Source organism: Mobula hypostoma, chromosome 8 (assembly GCF_963921235.1).
Source record: "Mobula hypostoma chromosome 8, sMobHyp1.1, whole genome shotgun sequence".
Lineage (NCBI taxonomy): Eukaryota > Metazoa > Chordata > Chondrichthyes > Myliobatiformes > Myliobatidae > Mobula > Mobula hypostoma.
Window position 1 is genome coordinate 80,481,234 of NC_086104.1, and position 25,023 is coordinate 80,506,256.

The window sequence follows — 25,023 nt, forward strand, 5'->3', positions numbered from 1 at the left end:
ATATGAAATAGTGACCATGCCTTGTTTGTGGCTATACTGAGTTCCAAATTGGGCCAGGAATTAAATCCTTTCAAATGATTAAAGCTCAAGGCATTTACTGGAAGACATGTGTTATTATTACAAATGTACTTAATTTGGTTTAGGAGGTCCCGAGGTGATGAAAGGTAATGTATAAATGCAAGGTTTTTGTTAAAAATATGAATGCACATCATGCTCAGTACATTGGGCTCTTAGGGCATGATGTGTAAATGTAAAGTTAATTTGCATCTTTTCAAAAATCAATAATTCTGTGTTATGATAAGGCATTAGAGTACAATACTGTCATAAATGCTTTCCTTCAAAATCTTTTCCTTAGGTTTGAGTGGCCGCTTCTTTGTTACGACGTTGCCAACCATTTATCAGTAAGTAAAAGGATTATTATGATGTTTCTTTCCATTCTCATTTTTTAATGCTGTGTCTTAATTCAAGTTAGATTTGCTGACAAATATCAGGTTTATTGATGCAAAGCGTCATTTCCACCAATTGTCAGAATGATCGGATTATTTACAACCAAAAACCTGGAAGAAAATACTCTTTTCTCCACTGTTCTCCAATTACCAGGCATCAGTGTTCAAACCTAGCTAGAGCTGATGTGATTGAAGCCTGATTGATTTGATGACCGTTAACTTTAAGTTGGGATAGTTCATCCACCAGCAACATTTAATCCAGATGTTTTGAAGTCTTGAAGAGGATGGAAAGTGTTGATAGGGTTGAAGTAGAGAAAATGTTTCCTGTTATAGTGAGACCAAAGCTTGGAGACACAATATGTAATATTTGCACAAATGACTCAGGAGGAATCATCCAGGAGATTGATTAGAATGTGGAGCATTCTCCTAACATTTGAATTAGTGAGGCAAGGAGCATGAATGTATTTTGAATGTAAGTTAATTCACGCGCAAGGCAAGATGATGTTGAATGAATAGGAATGGGAAACAGTTCTGATGTCATAGTCCTCTTGTACAAAATAACCTGTTCTGCAGTAAATTTAACTTGTGGGACCACAAAGTGACAATTATGGGAACTGTAAAATTCAGACTGTCCCGTAGGTGGAATAATTATTGAGGATTGGGATAATGTTCTTGAATTACATACTTTTCTCAGACTCCTACCTCTGGAACACAAGGTAACTCAAGGTAACTATTGGTGCATGATGCCCTGGCGGGGAAACATTTATCAATCTGCTGACATTGCTGGATCTTTACATTCTGTGTTGCTCTTTGATGGAGCTGTATTTGGGATTTTCATAGTATTTCTGTAAATTATCTCCTGTGTGTAATAAGGGGAAGTTGAGCAACACTGGAAAATAAGAACAGAAAATGGGATTGGTCTCAATGTGATTTGATGAAAACAGAGAAACTAATAAAAAGTTAGGATCAATCTACAAACCCCATTTCCAGAAAAGTTGGGATATTTTCCAAAGTGCAATAAAAACAAAAATCTGTGATATGTTAATTCACGTGAACCTCTATTTAACTGACAAAAGTACAAAGAAAAGATTTTGAATAGTTTTACTGACCAACTTAATTGTATTTTGTAAATATACACAAATTTAGAATTTGATGGCTGCAACACACTCAACAAAAGTTGGGACAGAGTTAAAATAAGATTGAAAAGTGCACAGAATATTCAAGTAACACCGGTTTGGAAGACTCCACATTAAGCAGGCTAATTGGTAGCAGGTGAGATATCACGACTGGGTATAAAAGTAGCATCCATCAAAGGCTCAGTCTTTGCAAGCCAGGATGTGTCGTGGCTCACCCCTTTGTGCCAAAATTCGTGAGAGAATTGTTAGTCAGTTCAAAAGGAACATTTCTCAACGCAAGATTGCAGAGAATTTAGGTTTTTCAACATCTACAGTACATAATATTGTAAAAAGATTCAGAGAATTCAGAGACATCTCAGTGTGTAAAGGGCAAGGTCGGAAACCACTGTTGAATGTGCGTGATCCTTGAGCCCTCAGGCGGCACTGCCTAAGAAACCGTCATGCTATAAACAATAGACAATAGGTGCGGGAGTAGGCCATTCGGCCCTTCGAGCCAGCACCGCCATTCACTGTGATAATGGCTGATCATGCCACTGTGACAATTATAGCCACCTGGGCTCGGGAGTACTTCAGAAAACCATTGTCACTCAACACAGTCCGTGGCTGCATCCAGAAGTGCAACTTGAAACTGTATTACGCAAGGAGGAAGCCATACATCAACTCTATGCAGAAACGACGGCGAGTTCTCTGGGCCCAAGCTCATCTCAGATGGACTGAAAGACTGTGGAACTGTGTGCTGTGGTCAGATGCGTCCATATTTCAGCTAGTTTTTGGAAAAAACGGGCATCGAGTTCTCTGTGCCAAAGATGAAAACGACTATCCAGACTGTTATCAGCGAAAGGTGCAAAAGCCAACATCTGTGATGGTGTGGGGGTGCATCAGTGCCCACGGCATGGGTGAGTTGCATGTATGTGAAGGTACCATTGACTCTGAGGCGTATATTAGGATTTTAGAGAGACATATGTTGCCATCAAGGCAACGTCGCTTCCCGGGACGTCCATGCTTATTTCAGCAGGACAATGCCAGACCACATTCTGCACGGGCTACAACAGTGTGGCTTTGTAGACACAGAGTGCGTGTGCTTGACTGGCCTGCTGCCAGTCCAGATCTATCTCCCATTGAAAATATATGGCGCATCATGAAGAGGAGAATCAGACAACGGAGACCACGGACTGTTGAGCAGCTGAAGTCTTATATCAAGCAAGAATGGACAAAATTTCCAATTGCAAATCTACTACAATTAGTATCCTCAGTTCCAAAATGATTAAAAAGTGTTATTAAAAGGAAAGGTGATGTAACACAATGGTAAACATGCCTCTGTCCCAACTTTTGTTGAGTGTGTTGTAGCATTCAAATTCTAAATTTGTGTATGTTTACAAAATATAATTAAGTTGATCAGTAAAACTATTGAAAATCTTTTCTTTGTACTTTTGTCAGTTAAATAAAGGTTCACGTGAATTAACATATCACAGATTTTTGTTTTTATTGCATTTTGGATAATATCCCAACTTTTCTGGAAATGGGGTTTGTAAATGTGTGCTTGATGGGCAGTGATCTTGTGGGCTGAAAGGCATGTCTCTGTGCTATGACGATCGATGGCACTCTTCAGTTCTTGTGTGCAGCACATTGAACCTCCCTCCACTTTATCTTGGTTACATACATTGATGGGAGTTGCCTAATCGTATTGTTTTGAATGCAAGTGAGACTCACTTTGAGGGTCTGCTGATGACATCTCAGTTCTGAAGCACTTCTGCCTTTCTCTTTGCAGTGCTAAAGAAGGGGTTTTTCGCAAGTACCATGGCGCACGGATGCTGGAAGACTTCCGAAGCTTCATTAAGGAGAAGAAATGGGAGGCTGTGGAGTCGATCAGTGGGTGGAAATCCCCATCTTCCATTGTGTAAGTGATTGCATTTCTTTCTATTGGGGCAAAAAGAGGCAGATCTGATTTTGCACAGCACACGTTAGCTCTGTAGGTAAAAGAGTAAAGTATATTTCATTAGTATACTTTTTAAAAGCTGTGTGTTCTTGCTTGCCTGAATCATTTATTTATGAAGATATTTGCTCTCCGAGACCGGTGAATGGATTTGCCAGACTTGTGCTGTTTGCTGTGTTCTTTGGGATGTAGTTGGGTGGAAAAGGAACTGGGAACAGAGATGAGGTGTTACATAGATGGTCAGTGAAATCAGAAAATATGGCACATGGCTAAGGTGGGGAAATGTTTGAAGTGAAATAAATAATTGAGGAAAGTAGCAAAGGTTAAAAGAATAATAGTCAGGAGGAGTCACCACACAAGGCTGATCCTGAAGATCCGAATTCTCCTGATCATCAGGATTAGAAGACAATTTGAGCTTTAATTCGCACTCACCTTTTGGAATGGAATCGTGCGGCTCAGGAGACCATTTGGCCCACTAAAGCCATGCTAGCTGATTCTGACTCCATTATCCTGTGGTCAAATGGCTATGTTCTGTTGAGTTGCTTTGTTATGCTATGGCAGAGCTAATTAGTTCCTGTTATTAATTTGCTTTATTTCTTCCTCCTTCAGGATGTCTGGGATGGCAGGTCTTTTCCGGCTCTCTGTATGGATTAGAGTAAGTGCCAGCCGTACAAAACCTCTCACAGAGTAATTGATCTGCTACTGACAGAGTATCACAAATTTGAGAGATGGATTATCTAAATAAATAAATTTGTTTAACAATCAGAGCTAAAAGTAGTCAGTGGTTTAACTGTTGCCAGAATGCAAAATGGTCTGCATAAGTGGGCATGAATGGTACGTACCCGCTCTACGTTCTGTACTGCTTTCATTGTCATGATGGTGAGACTGAGATGCTGGTGGAATTATTTGTCAGGTGTCCCAGAGATTTTGACTGTCTGGCTTTTGTTCTGTCCCAGCTGATGATTTATTGGTTGATTCTATTGAAATGAATTGATAGATGTAATTGACAGTGATTTATGAGCAGACCATTCTCCAAATCTTATTGATGTCTCCAAATTGTGGACTATAATGCCATTTTTAATTGAATTCTCAAAGTGGCATTGGAAATTACTTTCTTGAAGGAGTTGTGAGTAAGTTAGCAGAGAATCAGATTTAAAACAAACATGCTTTCTGATAACTTTGGAGTGTGGGAATATTAGTGGGATGGTCAGTGATTGATGTCCTCAGCACCACTCAACTCCCTGTGCTCTATATCCCTTGATAGCTTCATCAGATAAAAATGAACCTTAAACTTAAAGCCTGTTATTGTCAAGGCTTTCCTAGCCTCAGGAGGGAATGTGCTGCAGAATTGCTATATCCTCTAGGGTTTTCTGATTTCACTTCAAAACAGCCTAGCTGTAATTTTTCACTTGAACCCTGTTGCCCAGATTCTCCCATCAGGGAAAGACATTTTGCTGTATCTATTCCACTAAATCCCTCTTCTAAATGATTATATTTGGATTATCCATTAATCCAGTAAATTAAGAAGAATGCCTATAAATTGTACACCATTTCTTGTAATTTTACCCTTCATATGCTGGTTTCTATTCCTGGAGAATGTTAGAAACATAGAAAAGCTGCAGCAAAATACAGGCCCTTTGGCCCACAAAGCTGTGCTGAACATGCCCCTACCCATAGCCCTTTATTTTTCTAAGCTCTATGTACTTATTGAGGAGTCTCTTAAAAGACCCTATCGTTTCCACCTCCACCACTGCCACCGGCAGCCCATTCCATGCACTCACCACTCTCTGTGTAAAACACCACCAACAACAACAACAACTTACCCCTGACCTTTCCTCTGTACCTACTTCCAAGCACCTTAAAACTATGCCCTCTCATGCTAGCCCTTTCAGCCCTGGGAAAAAGCCTTCGACTATCCACACAGTCAATGCCTCTCATTATCTTGTATACCTCTATCAGGTCACCTCTTATCTTCCATCCCTCCAAGGAGAAAAGGCCGAGTTCACTCAACCTCTTCTCATAAGGCATACTCCCCAATCCAGACAACATCCTTGTAAATCTCTGCACCCTTTCTATGGTTTCCTCATCCTTCCTGCAGTGAGGCGACCAGAAATGAGCACAGTACTTCGAGTGGGGTCTGACCAGGGTCTTATATAGCTGCAGCATTACCTCTTGGCTCTTAAACGGCATTTTAGCCTCGAGTGTCCTATGGACTCTGACCCCAAGATCCCTCTGATCTTCCACACTGCCAAGAGTCTTACCATTAGTGCTGTATTCTGCCATCATATTTGACCTACTGAAATGAAGCACTTCACACTTATCTGGGTTGAAATCCATCTGCCACTTCTCAGCCCAGTTTTGCATCCTATCAGTATCCTGCTGTAACCTCTGACAGCCCTCCACACTATCCATGACACCCCCAACCTTTGTGTCATCAGCAAATTTACTAACCCATCCCTCCACTTTCTCATCCAGGTCATTTATAAAAATCATGGACTAGGGGTCCCAGAACAGATCCCTGAGGCACACCACTAGTCACTGGCTTCCATGCAGTATATGACCCATCTACAACCACTCTGCCTTCTGTGGGCAAGCCAGTTCTGGATCCACAAAGCAATGTCCCCTTGAATCCCATGCCTCCTTACTTTCTCAATAAGCCTCACGTGGGGTACCTTATCAAATGCCTTGCTGAAATCCATATACACTACATCTGCGGCTCTACCTTCATCAATGTGTTTAGTCACATTCTCAATAAATCCAGTCAGGCTTGTAAGGCACAACTTGCCTTTGACAAAGCCATGCTGACTATTCCTAATCATATTATGTCTCTCCAAATGTTCATAAATCCTGTTTCTCAGGATCTTCTCCATCAACTTGCCAACCACTGAAGTAAGACTTACTGGTCTATAATTTCCTGGGCTATCTCTACTCCCTTTCTTGAATAAAGGAACAACATCCGCAACCCCCCAATCCTCCGGAACCTCTCCCGTTCTCATTGATGATTCAAAGGTCATTGCCAGAGGCTCAGCAATCTCTTCCCTCGCTTCCCACAGTAGCCTCGGGTACATCCCATCTGGTCCTGGTGACTTATCCAACTTGATGCTTTCCAGAAGCTCCAGCACATCCTCTTCCTTAATATCTACATGCTCAAACTTTTCAGTCCACTGCAAGTCATCCCTACAATCGCCAAGATCCTTTTCCGTAGTGAATACTGAAGCAAAGTATTCATTAAGTACCTCTGCTATCTCCTCCGGTTCCATACACACCTTTCCACTGTCACACTTGATTGGTCCTATTCTCTCTAATCTTATCCTCTTGCTCTTCACATACTTGTAGAATGCCTTGGGGTTTTCCTTAATCCTGTCTGCCAAGGCCTTCTCATGGCCCCTTCTGGCTCTCCTAATATCATTCTTAAGCTCCTTCCTGCTAGCCTTATAATCTTCTGGATCTCTATCACTTTTTGAACCTTTCGCAAGCTCTTCTTTTCCTCTTGACTAGATTTACAAAACCCTTTGTACACCACGGTTCCTGTACCCTACCATACTTTCCCTGTCTCATTGGAACGTACCTATGCAGAACTTAATGCAAATAACCCCTGAACATTTGCCACATTTCTTCCGTACGTTTCCCTGAGAACATCTGTTTCCAATTTATGCTTCCAAGTTCCTGCCTGATAGCCTCATATTTCCCCTTACTCCAATTAAATGTTTCCCTAACTTGTCTGTTCCTATCCCTCTCCAATGCTATGGTAAAGGAGATAGAATTGTGATCACTATTCCGAAATGCTCTCCCTCTGAGAGACCTGACACGTGACCAGGTTCATCTCCCAATACCAGATCAAGTACAGCCTCTCCTCTTGTAGGCTTATCCACATATTGTGTCAAGAAACCTTCCTGAACATACCGAACAAACTCCACCCCGTCTAAACCGCTATCCCTAGGGAGATGCCGATCAATATTTGTGAAATTAAAATCTCCCACCACAACAACCCTGTTGTTTTTATTACACCTTTTCAGAATCTGTCTCCCTCTCTGCTCCTCTATGTCTCTGTTACTATTGGGTGGTCTTTTTTAAAAAAAAACAGTAGAGTTATTGACCCCTTCCTGTTCCTAACTTCCACCCACAGAGACTCAGTAGACAATCCCTCCATGACTTCCTCCTTTTCTGTAGCTGTGACAGTATACCTGACCAACAATGCCATGCCCCCACCTCTTTTGCCTCCCTTCCTGTCCTTTCTGAAACATCTAAAGCCTGGCACTTGAAGTAGCCATTCCTGCTCCTGCACTGTCCAAGTCTCTATAATGGCCACAACATCATAGCTCCAAGTGCTGATCCACGCTCTAAGCTCATCTGCTTTGTTCATAATAGTCCTCGTATTAAGATACACATCTCAAGCCATTGGTCTGAATGCGTCCCTTCTCTATCACCTGCCTATCCTCTCTTTAGCACTGTCTCCAAGCTTTTCCTGGAAAACTTATTGTTGAACAAAATTAAGCTGTGTAAAATGCACTCTAGTAATTCTGGTATAGTATCTTCCTAAACACAGAATGTGCTGTGCAATCATTGCAAAAGAAAATGGTTTTGACTCAAGTGCATACCCTAAAGATGCTAGTGAAAATGTGTAAATCTACTGTTCACTATTCAAGGAATTACTCTATTCCAGTCAAGCACTTTTTTCTTGCTGGGCAGAAAATTGAACACAAAATCTAGATGCAACTTTGGAACTCAGTTGGGGGAAAAAAGAAGTTTGGGCCAACCCACGACAATTTATGTCATTGTCACAGACTTGTAGATTATGGAAATGGACTGAACAGCCCACCACGTCCATGTTGACCTTTCTCTCCCATCTACGTTAATCCCATTTGACTGATCCCATTAGCCCATATCCTTCTATGCCTTGCTCATTAAAGTGTCTGCTAAAATGACTAATTATATCTGATTCCACCACTTCCACTTGCAACAAGTTCCAAGAGTTAACCACGCCCTATTTCTAAAGACAATTACTCCTCAGATCCTCTTTAAAAACTTCTTCATTTCACCTTATACCTATGCCCTCTTGTTTTGGATACCCCTAACACGTGAAAGTTATTTTGTCAGTCCACCTTTCATAATCTTACATACTTCCGTCAGGTCTGTGCTTAGGTTCCTGTGCTCTGAGACATGCCCAGCCTATCCATTCTTTCCCTTTAACTAAAATACTCCAATCCAGCGACATCCCAAATTCTTCATTCTCTCTCCACTTTCCCTTCTTTGCCCAACATGCTGTGTATTTCCAGCATCACCTTTTCGTTATAATCGAGGAAGCCTGATCACCAGTATTTAAACCTATGGCATCCACATGAGCTGAATGCTCAGACAGATGATAATGGGTCATTCTCTTGCCATATAGAAGGTGACCAGTTTTTCTTTTATGTCAATAGATTGGTGTTAAGAAGGCAGAGGGGTGTTTCTTTGATTGGAAGTCTGCTGGGTGCAATATTGTTTGTCATATTCTGGTTAATTGGGCCTTCGGTTAATCAGGACAGCCGCTTATTTGAGACAACTTTTAATGAGCCAAAACTAATCGAGAAAATAATCAGGATTTCCTTTGTTTATGCGGGACACTGTGTCACTTAATTAGGATGGAGACAGTTGCTGAACAGCTTCTTGCTAGCATCGGTCGTGTGTGATTGTGTGGCATTTAGACACAACACTGCTTAGAGCAAGCAGTTTTTAAATAGTGTTAGTTCATGTATGTGTTGAAATAGCAGTGATGGGGCCCATGTTAGGCCCGTACCCCTCTACTCCATTTGCCCACGTTAGCCCCGTATCCCTCTACGCCATTTGCCCACGTTAGGCCCGTATCCCTCTACTCCATTTGCCCATGTTAGGCCTGTATACAAGACATAGAGGGCATACAAGGAAGCCAAAGCTAGTGAGAAGATAGAGGATTGGGAAGCTTTTCAAAATTTGCAGAAGGGAACTAACGAAGGAAAAGATGAATTATGAAAGGTAGTTGGTGACTAATAACAAACAAGATACTAAAAGCTTTTTTAAGCATATAAAGGGTAAAAGAGAGTCATGGGACATGAAAGTGATGCTTCAGAAGTACTGCCTTTGAGCAGGCTGCCCTTGTGTTAACCCAGGGGTTGAAGGTTTGGATTTTAACTTGCAGACAGGTTGCAATCTCAGTTCAAGTGTGAGAGTTGGTCTAGAATAGATGACAAGCTTATTTATATTGAAACTAAATAGCAAATGGATGGGCAGCATCATGCAACCTCAGTGTCTATAACCTGTCTTTTTATTTCATGTTCAGTTTGAATAGAGTACATGATGAATATCAGTCCAGTTCCATTAAGATTCTGCAATTGCTCAGTCACCAAAGAAGAAATTGAACAAGTTACCATGGCCAATTCCACAGATGGGATTGCAAATTAGTTGCCATGAAGGTCTGAAGATTCTGTTTGTGCATGTTATTGCAATGCACAGTGCAAGTGGCAAATTATTGATCTGTGCAAAGTAATTTACAGGGCTTTGAATATTCTTGTAGCATACAACACTGCTTGCTCAAATTCTCTGCTGTTTTATAACTGCATCCCAAATTTAATATTTATACACTTTAAATTTTAAAATAGATGCTAAAAAAATTTGAAGTTGATTTTAAGAGAAAGGGAGATGTTAACTTGCTTTAAATTAGCCATATAGTAAGGGTTTAGAGTTGGGAGAAAGTGGCAATTAGGGGCCCTTTTCACCACTCAAACGGTAGAACCAACAAACTGAAACTTTGACTCAATTTTTTAAAATTTGTAGTTACTGCCTTATCTGATGAATATTTCTAGTGTTTTTTTCTTCTGGTTTTATTTCAGTTCTCCGGCATTTTCCAGATTTTGCTTTTGCACTTGCTCGGCTGGTCTTGTTGCTGCCCCCGTTCCATTGTCCGACCTATTCCTGCTGTATTGTTAACCTGCTGTTGAAGCTTTGTGCTCGCTCATTAACTGTAGATTTCATTACTCCAGCACGCCATTGCTCAGGCTCAGATTTGAGGCTAATTACTGCATAGCCAAACTTGTCTGAAGTCCTGTTCCAACACTGTTGTACTTGCTGACCTCTTGTGTCTCCTGGCAGAGCAGAATCTCAGTTTTGAAATTCACATCCTTGTTTAATAGGGTTCTTCAAGAGTTGCCTCCCCCAAACTCCACAACCATATACGGTTTCTTATACAGTTAAATTCTAGACTTTGGATCATATCTGAATTTGATTGCTCCACAACCGAGACTGTTCTTGTAGTTTCCATGGTTTTAAGCTTTCGACTACTCTCACTAAACCTTCTGCCTCTCTCCTTTCACCTCTTATGGAGTCAGAGTGACACACTATGGAGATAGGCTCATCAATCATCCTTTTACTGTAATCCTGGGGTTCCAAACATTTTTTAATGCCATGGACCACTACCATTAACCAAAGGGTGCTTGGACCCCTGGACCCCAGGCTGGGAACCCCTTTCTCTAATTCTATGTTAATCCCATTTTATTCTCCACCAAGTCCCATCAACATCCCCCCGAGTATACCACTCACATACGGTACAAACTTGGGGCAATTTGCAGTGGCCAATAAATCTTCCAATTCACTTGTCTGAGGGATGTGTGAGGGTAATTGAGGACCAGGGAAGAACCAAGCAATTACCAGGAGAACGTGCAAACTCCATGCGAACAGCACTGAAGGTTAGGGCAGAGTGCTCGAGCTCTGGGCTGTGTTTCTACTGGCTGCAGCACTTGCTACAATAGGACCTCCACCAAGGCACTTTGCTAAACCTACATCTTTGATCAAGCTCTTGGTTATCTGTCCTTTTTTAAGTGATTTGGTCAGATATTGCGTGATAGTACTGCTGCGAAAGGCCTTGAAAGATATTCAAATGAGTAATATGCGTGGTGTTGAGTTTGTTATGATGGGAAGGTGCAGTCTTTACTTCAGAATCGGTTGCTGACTAGTTGTATTGCTTCACACACACACAAAATGCTAGAGGAACTCAGCAGTCTAGGCAGCATCTATAGAAAAGAGTATAGTTGACATTTCAGGATGAGATCCTTCATCAGTCCTGATGAAGGGTCTTGACGTGAAACATTGACTGTTTACTCTTTTCCAATAGATGCTGCCTGGCCTGTTGAGTTCTTCCAGCATTTTGTCTGTGTTGCTCTGAATTTTCAGCATCTGCCGATTTTCCCTTATTTGTATGTTTAATTTGATTCAGTGGAATAGAGCATTTCTCTGCTGTTAATCTTTGTTGCATCACTGAATATTAGAGCTATTTTTTAATTTGCTATTCCTGTATTGCAGTGGTCCCAACCTCCGGGCCGCGGACCGATACTGGGCCGCGAAGCATGCAGGGATGCAGCGGTAGCCGGCACACACCCAGCACATCTGTAAGAAAAAGGCCGAAATAAACAAGCTAATTAATTAGGTGCCGCCCAGAAGCCGGTCTTCATGAGAGGAACTGAGGTGGAGAGGGTCATTAACTTTAAATTCTTTGGCATTAAGGATCAACGTTTCTGTCTCTGGAAAGTGTCAGAGGATCTGTCCTAGGACCAGCACGTAACTGTCATTACAAAGAAAGCACGGCAGCGCCTATACCTTATTAGAAGTTTGTGTAGATTCAGCATGTCACCTCGATCCTGAAAGCTCTGTCTCTTCAGTCTGTCTGGGCTGGCGTTTAAATTGACCAAACAATGGAACAGCTAAAGGCTTCAGCGCCCTGGAAAGAGAAGTGAACATCGCATAGAGCAAGTGAAATCGGCAATCGCCTCTGATCTGGGCCAACATTTATGTGCCGGGCGGCACCTAATTAATTAGCTTGTTTATATCAGCTTTTTTCTTAAAGATGTGCTGGGTGTGCTCTGGCTTCCACTGCACCACTGCGTTCTTCGCGGTCCGGTATCGGTCCGCGGCCCGGAGGTTGGGGACCACTGCTGTATGGTATAGACTGTTTGCTGAGATCATTGGGCTAAAACTGCAGTGAACATTCTGGATAGCAGAGCCAACGAATTGGCTGCAAGCAACTATTCGAAGCATTTGATGTTCGATCAACTTAAAGATAAAGCTAATTTTTGTCAAACTTAAATTGAAATACCAAAACATATAGTGCATTGTTTTGCATTAGAGACCAACATAGTCCACCCCAGGATTGTACTTGGGGCATCCTGCAAGGTTTACCATGCTTTTGGTGCCAACATAATCATGCCCACAACTCACTAACGGTGTACATAGTTGGAATGTGGGAGGAAACTGGAGCACCAGGAGGAAACATACGCGGTCACAGGACAACATACAAACTCCTGACAGACAGCGGTGGGAATCGAACTCCAATCAGTGATCGCTGGTGCTGTAAAGTGAATGCGCTACTGTGCCGCCCTTAAGGAGAACTCTCATAGTACGTACCTAAATTTAGGCCTCATTCTCAGACCTTCTGGGATGCATTTTCAATAAGATGAGTGATTTATAAAACTTCCTCTGTTTTGTTGATGGCACCCACCCTGCAGCTGAGGTGTTGACTTGCAGTTCTTGCATGTGTTGCCGGTTCAGAGGGTTGTTAAGAATATCCAGATTCTCATCAGAGACAACTAGGATTGCAGATTATCCTGAGAAATGCTAGCAGTCTTCCCCCCTCCCCCGTATGTAAATAGTAGGAAGGTGAAGATCCTAGCATTAACATGGGAAGTCCTGGAAAAAAAACTAATCCATTTATTTCTCTTTGATTTACAGCAACTACATAGCTACCTGACTGATACACTGGGAATTCCAGTTTGGGGTTCCTACGTCATCTTTGCTGTGGCTACTCTCGTGGTTGGTCTCATCCTTGGCCTGGTAAGCTAGTATCCCCAATGTGATAATTCTGAATGTGAACTGAGCCATGCTTTTTCTAAGGTACTTAGTAACCCTTTGTAACTTATCTTTTGGCTATCCCAGATAAAATTCGCTTTGCATTCCAGACTGATACAGTGCTAGTAATATATTTTGATTTTCCTGCGCTCACATTCTTAACATGCCAACACCGATGTAATTGCAATTTTTACTATAGGTGACTAGACCCCTTTCTGAAACTTCTCCATCTCTGCCTCGGCCTCTTCATTTAAGGTGATCCTTTAAAAGCCTGTCTCTTTGAACAAAATTCTGAGCACCTATCTTTATGATTTCTTCTAATGAGGCTTGGCATCATGTCCTGTTTGATTGCTTCTGTGAAGTGTATTGGATTATGTTTTGAGGTAAAACAACAACAATCTGCTCACTGACTATCCAGAAATTCTGATAGTTGGCACCTGGCTTGTAGACTTATGGAAACATACAGCAGAGAAAGGGAATTTTTGCCCACCTCATCCATGCGGACTGTGAAGTCTACTCATGCTGATCCCACTTTCTCACATTGAGTATACATCCCTCTACTCCTTTCCTATCCAAGTACCCACCAGCACGAGGAAATCTGCAGATGCTGGAAATTCAAGCAACACACATCAAAGTTGCTGGTGAACGCAGCAGGCTAGGCAGCATCTCTAGGAAGAGGTACAGTTGATGTTTCAGGCCGAGACCCTTCGTCAGGACTAACTAAAAGAAGAGCTAGTAAGAGATTTGAAAGTGGAATGGGGAGGGGGAGATCCAAAATGATAGGAGAAGACAGGAGGGAGAGGGACCCACCAGTACAGCTTTTAATTGTGATTGTATCTGCCGCCACCACCTCTGCAGCTGGTTCTAGATTTCGCAACTATCCCTGTGGAAAAGCTTGCTCCTCGTATTCTTTAAGCTCCACCCCTCTCACCTTAAACCTATACCCTCCTAATTCTGGACTCCTCTGTTCTGGGGAAAAAAGATTGTGATTGCCACCAGAGGATGTTGGCCATGCTGTCTTCCAACTCACTGGGGCCTTAATTCTCACACCACCCTTCCAACTCATTTGAGACCTGACTCCCATGTTTCTTTAAGCTTATCAAAGTTACTGGAAAAATACTTTGTAACTTTCAAAAATAAGTGAATTAAAGTGAATTTTGAAACTAATTTGAAGAGCCAACGAGTCCAGTACCATCCCAATTATGTTCTCTTATTGGAGTTTTTCTGATGATTAAAATGCTACTACATAAACTAAAAGCTGCTGCTGTCTGCTGATCCTTGTGGCCTAACAAGTTTTACAAGCATTGGTCAACACTTTGTGATACGTGCTTGTTGTAAGCTTTCTTTTTATTACTATCTCAGTCCCTTTGATCTTTTTTTTAGCTTTTTTACTTTTACACTTCTAAACCAGCCCATTGCAAGTAGCGGCAGCACTTCTTTAAGTGGCTCAAAGAAAAAAGATTAAAAACCCTGTTTGAGATTGCAAGCGTGAAGGCACAACTGCAAGGCCAACAGTGAACTTTTGAGCACAAGATGTTATGTATAGAGCTAAAGAGTAATAGAGCACAGACAAGGATGGGGAACAGCAATGAAGGAGGGGTGTGGAGGAGTGTAAGATTTGTTACTCAATTCTCCATAAAATGGCCATTTCAACAAATTTGTACTTGGGCAAGTTTCAATCCCATGCAATATTGCCTCCAGTGCTTGACCAGGTGTAATATAATCTGTAAACTCTGCATTTCCAAAGACCAGAGTCCAATGCTTACTGTCTTTTTTACCTTCAGAGCTTCTGACTAAGGTCCAATTTATTTTGGTGCCTGTGTTGTATACCTTGTGACTGTGCAGTATCACCTGTTAATTGCAGTAATTACAACAATGCAACATTTTATAATTGTGATATCTTGAATTTATTGTATTCTCTTGGTGCCTTGTGATTTTATTTAAAGATGTGCTCCTTTGTGAGTCTAAGTAAATTATGAGTGCGGATTCAGATTTTAATTTTAATAATTTTTATTTTGATGTTTCAAAGCAGTTATAGAAGTTAGATGGGTAATATGACTCTGGCCTACCAAGCCCATGCTGACTGTCAAACACCCATACACACCAATCCTCCATTTATCAAATTATCCTTCTTTGCACATTTTTTCCATCTCCCTCTGCCTCCAGGTTCTACCACTCCCATACCCTCTGGGGATAATTTGCAGTGGCCAGTTAGCCTACCAACCTGTATGCCGTCTGGGCTTTGGGTCAAAACTGGAGCATCTGGGGGAAACCTTTGCAGTGTTGGCACGTGGCCAAGTAGTTAAGGCATTCGTCTAGTGATCTGAAGGTCGCTAGTTCGAGCCTTGGCTGAGGCAGCGCGTGTGTCCTTGAGCAAGGCACTTAACCACACATTGTTCTGCGTTGACACCGGTGCCAAGCTGTATGAGTCCTAATGCCCTTCCCTTGGACAACATCAGTGGCGTGGAGAGGGGAGACTTGCAGCATGAGCAACTGCTGGTCTTCCATACAACGTTGCCCAGGCCTGCGCCCTGGAAACCTTCCAAGGCGCAAATCCATGGTCTCATGAGAGTAACGGATGCCTATAAATGTGGGGTGAACATTCAAACTCCACGCAGTCAGCAGCGACAGGTGGAGCTGTGAGGTGGCACCTCAGCTCAGCGTGCCACTCTTGATTTCACTTGTCCTTGCACAGCTGTTGGTGTAATGTTGGAATGTCACACTCATTAACCATTTCCTGAGAAGTCAGTGATCAATTATGTCATTTTTCTTTAGATTTTGGTCTTAATTGCTGATTGTTTATGTCCACCGAAGCGTCAACATAAGCTCGAAGCAGCAGGTAAGAGCGTCTTGATTTGGGTATTCTTGCACACCGCAGTGTTGTACACCTAGCAGTAAGCTTGCACCCCGCTGCTGTGCATACCCCTTTTCGCTTTTAGGAGTGTTGATCAGAATGCAGATTTGTTTTGGTGCCTTCAGCATGTGGGCTGCTGTTTTTGTGGGGAAGGTGAATGGGTGCAAGGAACAAGACGAGCCCGTAGCAGGGCCTGCAACAGTTTTTGGCCATGTTTTCAGACCACTGCCAGCCATATTGCAGAGCTGCCTAGATGCTGGAGAATTAGACAGTGGCCAGGGAAGTAGGGAGCAACAAATAAACTGCTGGAGGAACTCAGGAAGGTTAAGCAGCAACTTTGGGAGGACCACTTCCCCTCTCCCTCCTCCACTCCACCCCTCCCCACCGGCCAATCTGGTTCTTTTGCAGTTCTAATGCAACGGGCCTGAGATAATGCTGCAAGTTTTTCATTGTGCATGTACGTACCTGTATGTGTGCATTTGACAGTAAACATGATACCTAATCATACTGCTCTAATGGTGACCCTGCAGGCCTCGCCAAAGGAATACATCAAAACACAAAGTGATCTGTTCACCTCTCATCATTGAGGCAAACATGTCAAGCTCGCAAAGAAGCTGACATATTTCCTGCCCACCCATCCTCAAAAACTGCTGTCTTCCACAACATTGGCTTTATTGTGAATGACTTGGGTTCACTTACATGTACATGGAGGCTGGAGCAGGAATGATCAGTGCTTTGTTGCAGCTCTTTAAAAGAGCTCTTTGAGTTTATGGTAAGTGGGTAGAGAGGCCCTTTAAGTAGCAAGCCAGTACTTGGTGTTCAGACTGCTCCCTGAAGGGCTGCAGGAGCTGAGACTTGGGCTGATTCTTCCTGGTGTCCATGCCTGGGTGGCCAGTGATTGATTGAAGGCCGAAGGGCAGGGAGGGTTGAGTGTGGGTCAAATAATGAAATTGTGGGATGTGTGATGGGGTTGCCCATAGCTGAGTCCAGTCACCTTTCATCTGACGTTCACTTGTTGTCATGAGACGTGGAACCATGGTCCAGTCTCTCCCCAGCTGTGGCGAGATGTCAGCCTAGATCGGACTGCCCTGGTAAATGGATGATAAGAGTAACTAATCAACTTGCTTTTTGGTTGTGTAGTTATGATTGTTGCAGATAACCGCACATTTCTTCCTGGATCAGCTGGTGCTCACTTAGATTCTTCTTCATTATTCTTGTACCTCCAGAAACCTGGCCAAAGAGTCTACTTGATAATGTTGTAACTAATGCTGCAGTATGTTATTGAAATGTGTGTCAGTATCTGTGAGTCCACACCTTACCAAGCTTCCAGTTTTCACTTGTCAATGAGAGTCAAACTTAACAAGTTTGCTTCACTTATTGTATACTGTAGATGTCAAGATGCAAAAGAAGAAGCAGGCCATTATTTGACCACATGCTGGGTGCACAGTGCTTTGTGGAAGAGTGCACCTGAGGGGGCCTGGGGTGAAGGGATGATGAGGGTGAAATGATGTGGAACCTTCTCTGTTTGATTAAAGCTGGGCTGTGTGCTATATGTTTTTTCTAAATATTAGTAAAGCTTTCAGAGTAATTTCTTGGTGCAAAAGTGGTGCAGTATGGGTAAGGAGATGGTTTAATAGTTCTTAAAACATGGGACACCAGGTATTAGGAACTGGTTGTTGGCTACGTTGTGAAATGGTGAACAGAATTTAACATGTGGCTACTAGTCTGTTACATAGTGATTGTGTCTGAGAATACTGTATGTCTGATATCTTTATTGACAGAGGTTATTGAAGGAGAAAATGAAGAAAATGAGGCTGATGAGGAGGATTCTGATGAAGCGGAGAAGAAGGGTCAAGATGTTCCAGAATGGGAAGCAAATGGGTCGGAGGCGGAGGTGGAGGCAGAGGCAGAGGCAGAAGGGGATGGTTTGAGTGACAAGGTCAGTGGAGAAGATTCCCCTTTTGAGGATGATCTTGAAAATGGTGAACATGAGGAGGAGTTGGAAGCAACATCTTCCAACTATGAGGTGGACAACGTGGTCAGGAAGAGAAAACCGAAGGAAGACTCCTAAATCTACAATTAATAAATCACCAGAAGTTGGACCAAAGAATTGCGCTTTTGGGGACTTCAACCAATTTTTAGAAACATTTAAATTGGCTTGTTTGTATTCAGTTTTTGTTTTTCATTTCTGAATTTATTGGCTATGACAATCTTGAACAAATATAATATGCAGGGTAGACCTGTGCAGTATTTTTAAAGCTTCCTTTTAACGGCTTAATGAATATTCCATACCGATAAGATCAGCAGCTATTCAGTAAGTATGCTTTAGCTGCTGTCCACACATGTGCAAACAGAGGTTATCTTTAAAGCAAATAGTATGTTAGTCAACAGTATACAGAAGTGTTGCCCCAACCAGTGATGCCCTGGGCTTCCTCTACATCCTCTTACAACATACATTTTAATAGGAATTCTATCTTTAGGTAGAAGTTGGAAGGTTTAAGCATCAACATATGTTAATTTGAGTGCAGTCAGTGTGCAGTTTTGGGCCCATTACACTTGGAAAAGTGACTTCAATAAACCGGTAAAATTACGTTTAAAAAGTGGGATTTGTATTAACGGAAATAGATTAGTTGGAACTTTTGGTTCTTTTTGTTGCACTTTTAACTTGACAAGGGTGAATTTTGAGACACTCAAGCATTTTTTTGAACTTGGGCAGTGGATGGCTTGGTGATTTTCAGAAATGTTGTAAATTGAAGAACACTTGTACACTTCACACTGCATTATTTGCAAAGGCAGAGCTAGTTGTCAGTAATGTGCAGGTCCTCCCTTCAGTGATTCAGTAGGTGGGTTAAAGTCTTCTGTCAAAATGGAAAGAGAAGCATCTGCGGCCCTCAAGCGGTAGTGTTTCTGATTGTGGGTGGCTTTTAATTCCCGTTCCTGATTAATATGTTTTGTGTGTTCAGACTGCTCCAGAAATGGAGCCAATCCCAATCACCAACCTTTTGAAGTCTATCCCTTTTAGGTACACACACAGTAATTAGCCTGAATCATATTGTTTTTTCCGATCTGGGTAAAGCTTGATATCTAGAGGCAATGCAGCTTACATTTCTGATAAACTCCCTTTATTTCCTCCCATATATGAAGGATTCAACTCTCATAAAGCACAGGCAGTACTTTCCTTGATTTTTGTACCTTTTCCAAAAAAAAACTATATATTGGACTACATGAAGTTTTCATCAATTGTTGATAAATTTAAAGGACCTGTTGGTGCATGTGGGTGGAATTATAACTTTCAAGGAACAGGGAGCCATTGATTTTTGGAAAATAAATGCAAATATATTATTCTGGAATGTATCACTTAAATTACTTCAAGCAATATATTGGTAAGTTTGCATGACCCATGTGTTTTTCTAATGACTTTAACAGAACTTTTGCTCTTTGGTGGGTATCCTCCCTCATTATAAAATTGGGTTTGCATTGCAAAGATTTGTACTATTTTTGTAAAGAATATTTCTTTCTGGATTTGTATTATGAGGGTACAGAAGGCTGTATTTTAAAATTACCTTCTGTATTTTATGAGAATAGTGTCCACTATGTACCTGTTTTGTAAGATAAAGGCAGAAGTACCTGCTATATTTTGTATTTATTGCTTTGCCCATAGTTTGGCTGACCTTGTTTACAAGTCACGTAGAGGCTTCTGGAAGATTTCATGTCTCTACATTGTGACCACGATGAATGCATCTGTAAAAACAAAAAAATGGCTATCCAATCGTCTTTGTATTTTAAGAGGTTTTATTGTTGTGCTGTGCAGTGCTAACTGATGAATATAGTTGAAGCTCAAAGATGTAGATGCTTCTATAACTGTAAAGCCAGGCAAAATGGAAGTGTCATGGACCAAAAGATTAATGGTACCATCTTTCCACTTGAGCTTTACAATACGTTACCAGCAGTACCTGTTAGAAGGCAGAATGTATATAATCACTTTGGCACAGCACCTTCTGTTTATTATTTTTTGAAGGAGAGACATACTTTTTACAATACAGGTAATATTTCTAGTGGCCTCTTTATTTCTGTTAAATGCAATAAAAGTATGCCTTTGTACACTACTTGTCTTATTTCTGAACGATCTTGCCATTTGATGCTGAGTTCTGCATATTGCACCATTTAATGGATACAGAATTCAAGGACTTGTGCACAAGAAATGCAAATTGATAGGCATAACAAATGTGTCAAGCAGGCTCTGGTATGTCATCTTACCTCCCAGGGTTCTCCATGGGAATTTTAATCTTCTCTTGGGCTTCTACCACAGACTACTCCAAAGATCTTTGCCCTAGTTTTGCACATTGAGCACACGTGAAATGCTGCATCCATTTCACCTGGATATCTGTAATTTCTAAGCCTGATTGTTTTTGACCATTGATGGTTTTCTGATAGCTGTTTCCATCGAAATGTCATCCCAATTCCAATGGTTGGAGGAGGTCTTTTCACAAAATGTATGTTTGCTGCTTTTCCTCTCTCACATCTCAGATCGGGGAGCTTTTATTCACATAAGAGCATGTTAGCTAGTCACTGGACTATGCAGGGCAGGGATGATTAACCCATGACCAAACTGAAGAGGAATGCCCTGGGAGTGGGAGGGGGAAATGTTCCAACTTTTCAAACACATATACTCATTGCAATATGTGTGTGTGTGTGATTTCATCTGTGATGTGCCATTCCGGAGGGTATCCATCAGACTGGGAGTGAGGTTGGAGGGAGAAAGCAATTCCATGTGGGTTTAGGAAAGGGGCTATCACTGGAGAAGGGGTCACTGGTGTGGCTGTGAAGAGGGAAGAATAGGACAAGTAGTTTATTGCGGAGGGGTAAGCAGGGTGCTGTGCAGTTGTTTTGGGGTAATGGGAAAAGTATGGCACTGAGTTATAAGCAAGAAGTAATGATGGAAAATTAAAGAGGGTACTGGTATATAGGAAATCTAAAGAAGGTACTTGTATATAGAAAGACATTTTGGATGATTGATCTGTAGCGAGGTTAGTCACTTGAGAAGAGTGAGCAAACCCATGTAATACCTCAATCAGTTTGGTGCAGACAGCCAATAGAATAGAAACAACTGCAGGACAATGGATACCTGGGAAACTCCTACAACAGCTTTAAAGAGAAGCGAAGCCTGAGAACTAATGCCCAGCAGCTATCAGAATGCTGGTTAAGACCAGCGTCAGCATTTTCACAGCCCTTGAATGTAGAGTGACATCAAAGTGTTGCGAAAAATGTTGTAAATCCAAATGCCTTACACCCAATAGACTTTTTTCCCCCAAAAAAATCTTTGTTGATAATATATATAGACAGAATAAACACAGTACAAAATCTTTACGATTCTTTGTGTCATTTGGTCCACACATTAGGTCGTGTTACCACCTTTATTTACGTAGCACTGTTGTCACTTGTGTGCCCCTTAATGGGCTAATTAACCCTTTTTGTTGCTTTAGAGAAGGGGTTCCCCACCTTTTCTATGCCAAGGATCTCTACCATTAACCAAGGAATCCGTGGAGAGGTTTCCCCTCATCGGACTCTATTCCAACATCTTCAGTAGGGAAATGTACCTGCAATTCTTTATATTACTACCAGGGAATATATTGCACGTTAAACATTTTCAGTATGATGAGGCACATCATAAAGTGTGATTTACCTTTCCCCTTTTTATCAGAATCAGGTCATTGTCACTGACTTGTGTGAAGAGAGATTTGTTGCTTTGCGGCAGCAGTACAAGACATAGACATAGACATAAAATTGCAATAAATTACAAAATGAGTGCAAAAAATAGTGAATAATCAAGTAATGTTCATGGATTCCTTCATCTTCAGAAGGGGAAGAAGCTGCTCTTAGATCATTGAATGTGGGTCTTCAGGGTCCTTTACCTCTCTCCTGATAGTAGTAATGAGAAAAGGTCATTTCTTGGATGGTGAAGGTCAATAAGATGGATGTCACCTTACTGAGGAACCGCCTCTTGAAGATGTCATCATTGGTGGGGAAGATTTTCTCCATGATGGGGCTGGCTGAGTTTACAACCCTCCACAGCCTCTTGTGATCCTGTACATTGGAGCCTCCATATCAGTCAGCGTAGTGTTCACTGTCCGTCTGTAGAAACTTGCAAGAGTTTTTGAACAGATTTGGAACATCACCAAACTCCTGACCAAGTGGAGCCACTGAATTGCCTTGTTTGTGATCGTATTCATGTCTTGGGCCCAGAATAGATTCTCTGAGATGTTGACACCTGGAAGCTTCTTGCTGCTCACCATTGCCTTCAATGAGGGTCATACTGAGGTTGAGAGTGGGGTTGTTGCTGCAGCATCACTCAACCAGCCTACATTCTGTATGCAGATTAGTTGCCCACTACTTGTGCCGTGCCTTAAAACTGGGAAATTTTTGAACTGGCATCCCATTGATCTCAGAGCTGGCCCTCATTGAGCAATCCCCACCCTCCAGACACACATGCAACCCTTGTTGAATCACTCTTACATCTTGACAAGAACATAACATACTGTAAGTTTAAAAATAAATCTTGCTGACAATCTCCCACCCCAGTTAGCCCCAGGAGACCACATGAAGTCTAATGGGTCAGTACAGACTTCCATGGGTCAGTACAGACTTCCAGGCTGCAAACCATGCCCAGTTAGACTGTCAGGTTAGACCTGTTGTAACTACAGTCCCATCAAATCAATGGTGAGAGATGACTCTTAACAGAACAGTAACACAGTTATTTCAATATTTGAAGTCTGCGTGACTGTTTTAAATGTTTACATATTTTAAAGACACTTAAACTAATTGCAATGTTTATGACAATGCCTGAGTACATGGAATATCAGAACTACTCACAAGCAGTCAATTTAACTGATGGCTTCAACTTCAGAATCAGAATCCGGTTTCTTATCACTGATGTGTTATGACATTTGTTGTTCTGTGGTAGTAGTACTGTGCAGGACACAGAAAGAAATTACTATAAGTTACAATAAAAAATAAAATATTTAAATAATGCAAGTGAGGTAGGGTTCATGGACCATTCAGAAATCTGCTGGTGGAGGAGAACAAGCTGTTCCTAAAATGTTGATTATGTGTCTTCAGGCTTCTGTAGCTCCACCATGATGGTGGCATATCCCCCAGTTAGTGAGTGTCCTTAATGATAGATGCCGCATTCTTAAGGCAGCACCTTTTGAAGATGTCCTCGATGTGGGGGGGGGGGGGTTGTGTTTATGATGGAGCTGTCCTGAGTCTTCAACCCTTTGCAGCCTTTTGAGATCCTGGGCGTTGGAGCCTCCATACGAGGCTACGATGCAACCAGTCAGAATGCCCACCGCCACACATCTGAAGAAATTTGCAGGAGGCTTCAGTGACCTTCCAAACGTCCATGCCTTAAAACTGGAAAATTAGTTATTTAGCACTGTCATCCAATGATTCCAGAGCTGTTCCCCATCGTGATTGACACCCTCCAGGCAAACAAGTATTCCTTGTTGAATCATTTGCATTTTGGCAAGAATATAACAAATTGTAGGTCTTAAAAAATTATATCATGATTACATTTCCTATTACAGTTAACTCTCCCCGGCAAAGTCCAATGGGCTGGTGCAAACCTCCACGGGTTTTTCAGCTCCCAAGCTGGGAAACCTGCTTACTTGGACTGTGTCAGGTTAGACCGGGTGTAAGTACTACAATACCATCAAAGTTGAGAGAGAAAAATAGCTTCTCACAGAACAGAATTCAAGTGTGACTGTTTTAAGTATGTAAATATTTTGAGATACATTTTCAATAATTGCAATATTTTCTAATAATCTCTGAAGATATTTAAGTTTAGAACTATTACCAGCATTCAATTTGAGAGGTAGCAGGTGATCCAGGGTGCAGGCCATCACTGGCTGCCAACGTCATTCCATGTGGAACCATATCTTGCTGATTGCTTGATAAGCAGGCTCCCAAGGATGAGTACAGAAGAACCAAGTAATTCAAAGTCATATGACCTGTGGGATTGTTAGTCAAAGAAAGTTCCACTCCAATGACACCAACCAGAAGCAAATTAGCTTAGCTTCTCTTTCGGTTTTCTTTGTGCAGCAGTCTCCAGCATGGTGCATGTTTGCTTTCGGATCAAGCTGGTGCTGATGAATAAGGTAGCAAAATCAATTTAGCGCTTATGCAGGAGTTGCCTTGCTCTCTGTTGTCACTGACATATTCATCTTTTTTCCCCCCACAGCCTCTCCTGGCTTCCCTTCCCCTACAAGCTTCAGTTAAGATAGCAAAATTTGGGCAACCAAGATCAGCACAGGTATTTAAGATATCATCGATGTAAACGGCAGCCTAGAATGGGGTGGGAGCAGATATTGAATGATGATCTCCTTTCCCAAGGCCAGGTACTGACAACCTTCTGGACAAGATGCTCATGGACGTGTGAGGTCCACTGCCTCTCTTCAAAGAGGGACATGGGAATTCCCCAAGCATTCTGATCAAAAGGCAACTTACATCATCAAAAAATAATCAGGACAGCTGGCTTCTGGTTAAAAAGAAAAATTCAGATATTCCCAAACATATGATTGGGTTTATTTATTCTTCCATTTTTATTGTTTAACACTAAAACAAACCAATGCCCATTCTTAAGCAGAAACCATCCCTTAAGTCTACTTTCTCCATTATTCTGTGTATTTGTAGAGTGCTACTGAGTGTATGAAGTCCACCAGCATGCGATGAAATACCGTGTTATTTTGTAGTGTCCACTGTGTGGCAGAATGCAAGATTTTTGCTGGTTTTATAATTCCCCATGTATAA

General features: G+C 41.8%; 1 protein-coding gene across 1 annotated transcript in view; it reads left to right on the forward strand.

Moving 5' to 3' along the window:
- Window positions 1-20,336, forward strand: part of tmx4 (thioredoxin-related transmembrane protein 4) — an 87,169-nt gene extending 66,833 nt beyond the window's left edge. The window contains exons 3-8 of the mRNA XM_063056191.1: window positions 356-401; window positions 3,351-3,479; window positions 4,125-4,170; window positions 13,248-13,349; window positions 16,140-16,203; window positions 18,000-20,336. Of these exons, the coding sequence (XP_062912261.1) occupies window positions 356-401; window positions 3,351-3,479; window positions 4,125-4,170; window positions 13,248-13,349; window positions 16,140-16,203; window positions 18,000-18,289 (677 nt within the window). The 3' untranslated portion in view covers window positions 18,290-20,336. The remainder of the gene's footprint in view (window positions 1-355; window positions 402-3,350; window positions 3,480-4,124; window positions 4,171-13,247; window positions 13,350-16,139; window positions 16,204-17,999) is intronic.
- Window positions 20,337-25,023: the final 4,687 nt, after the last annotated feature.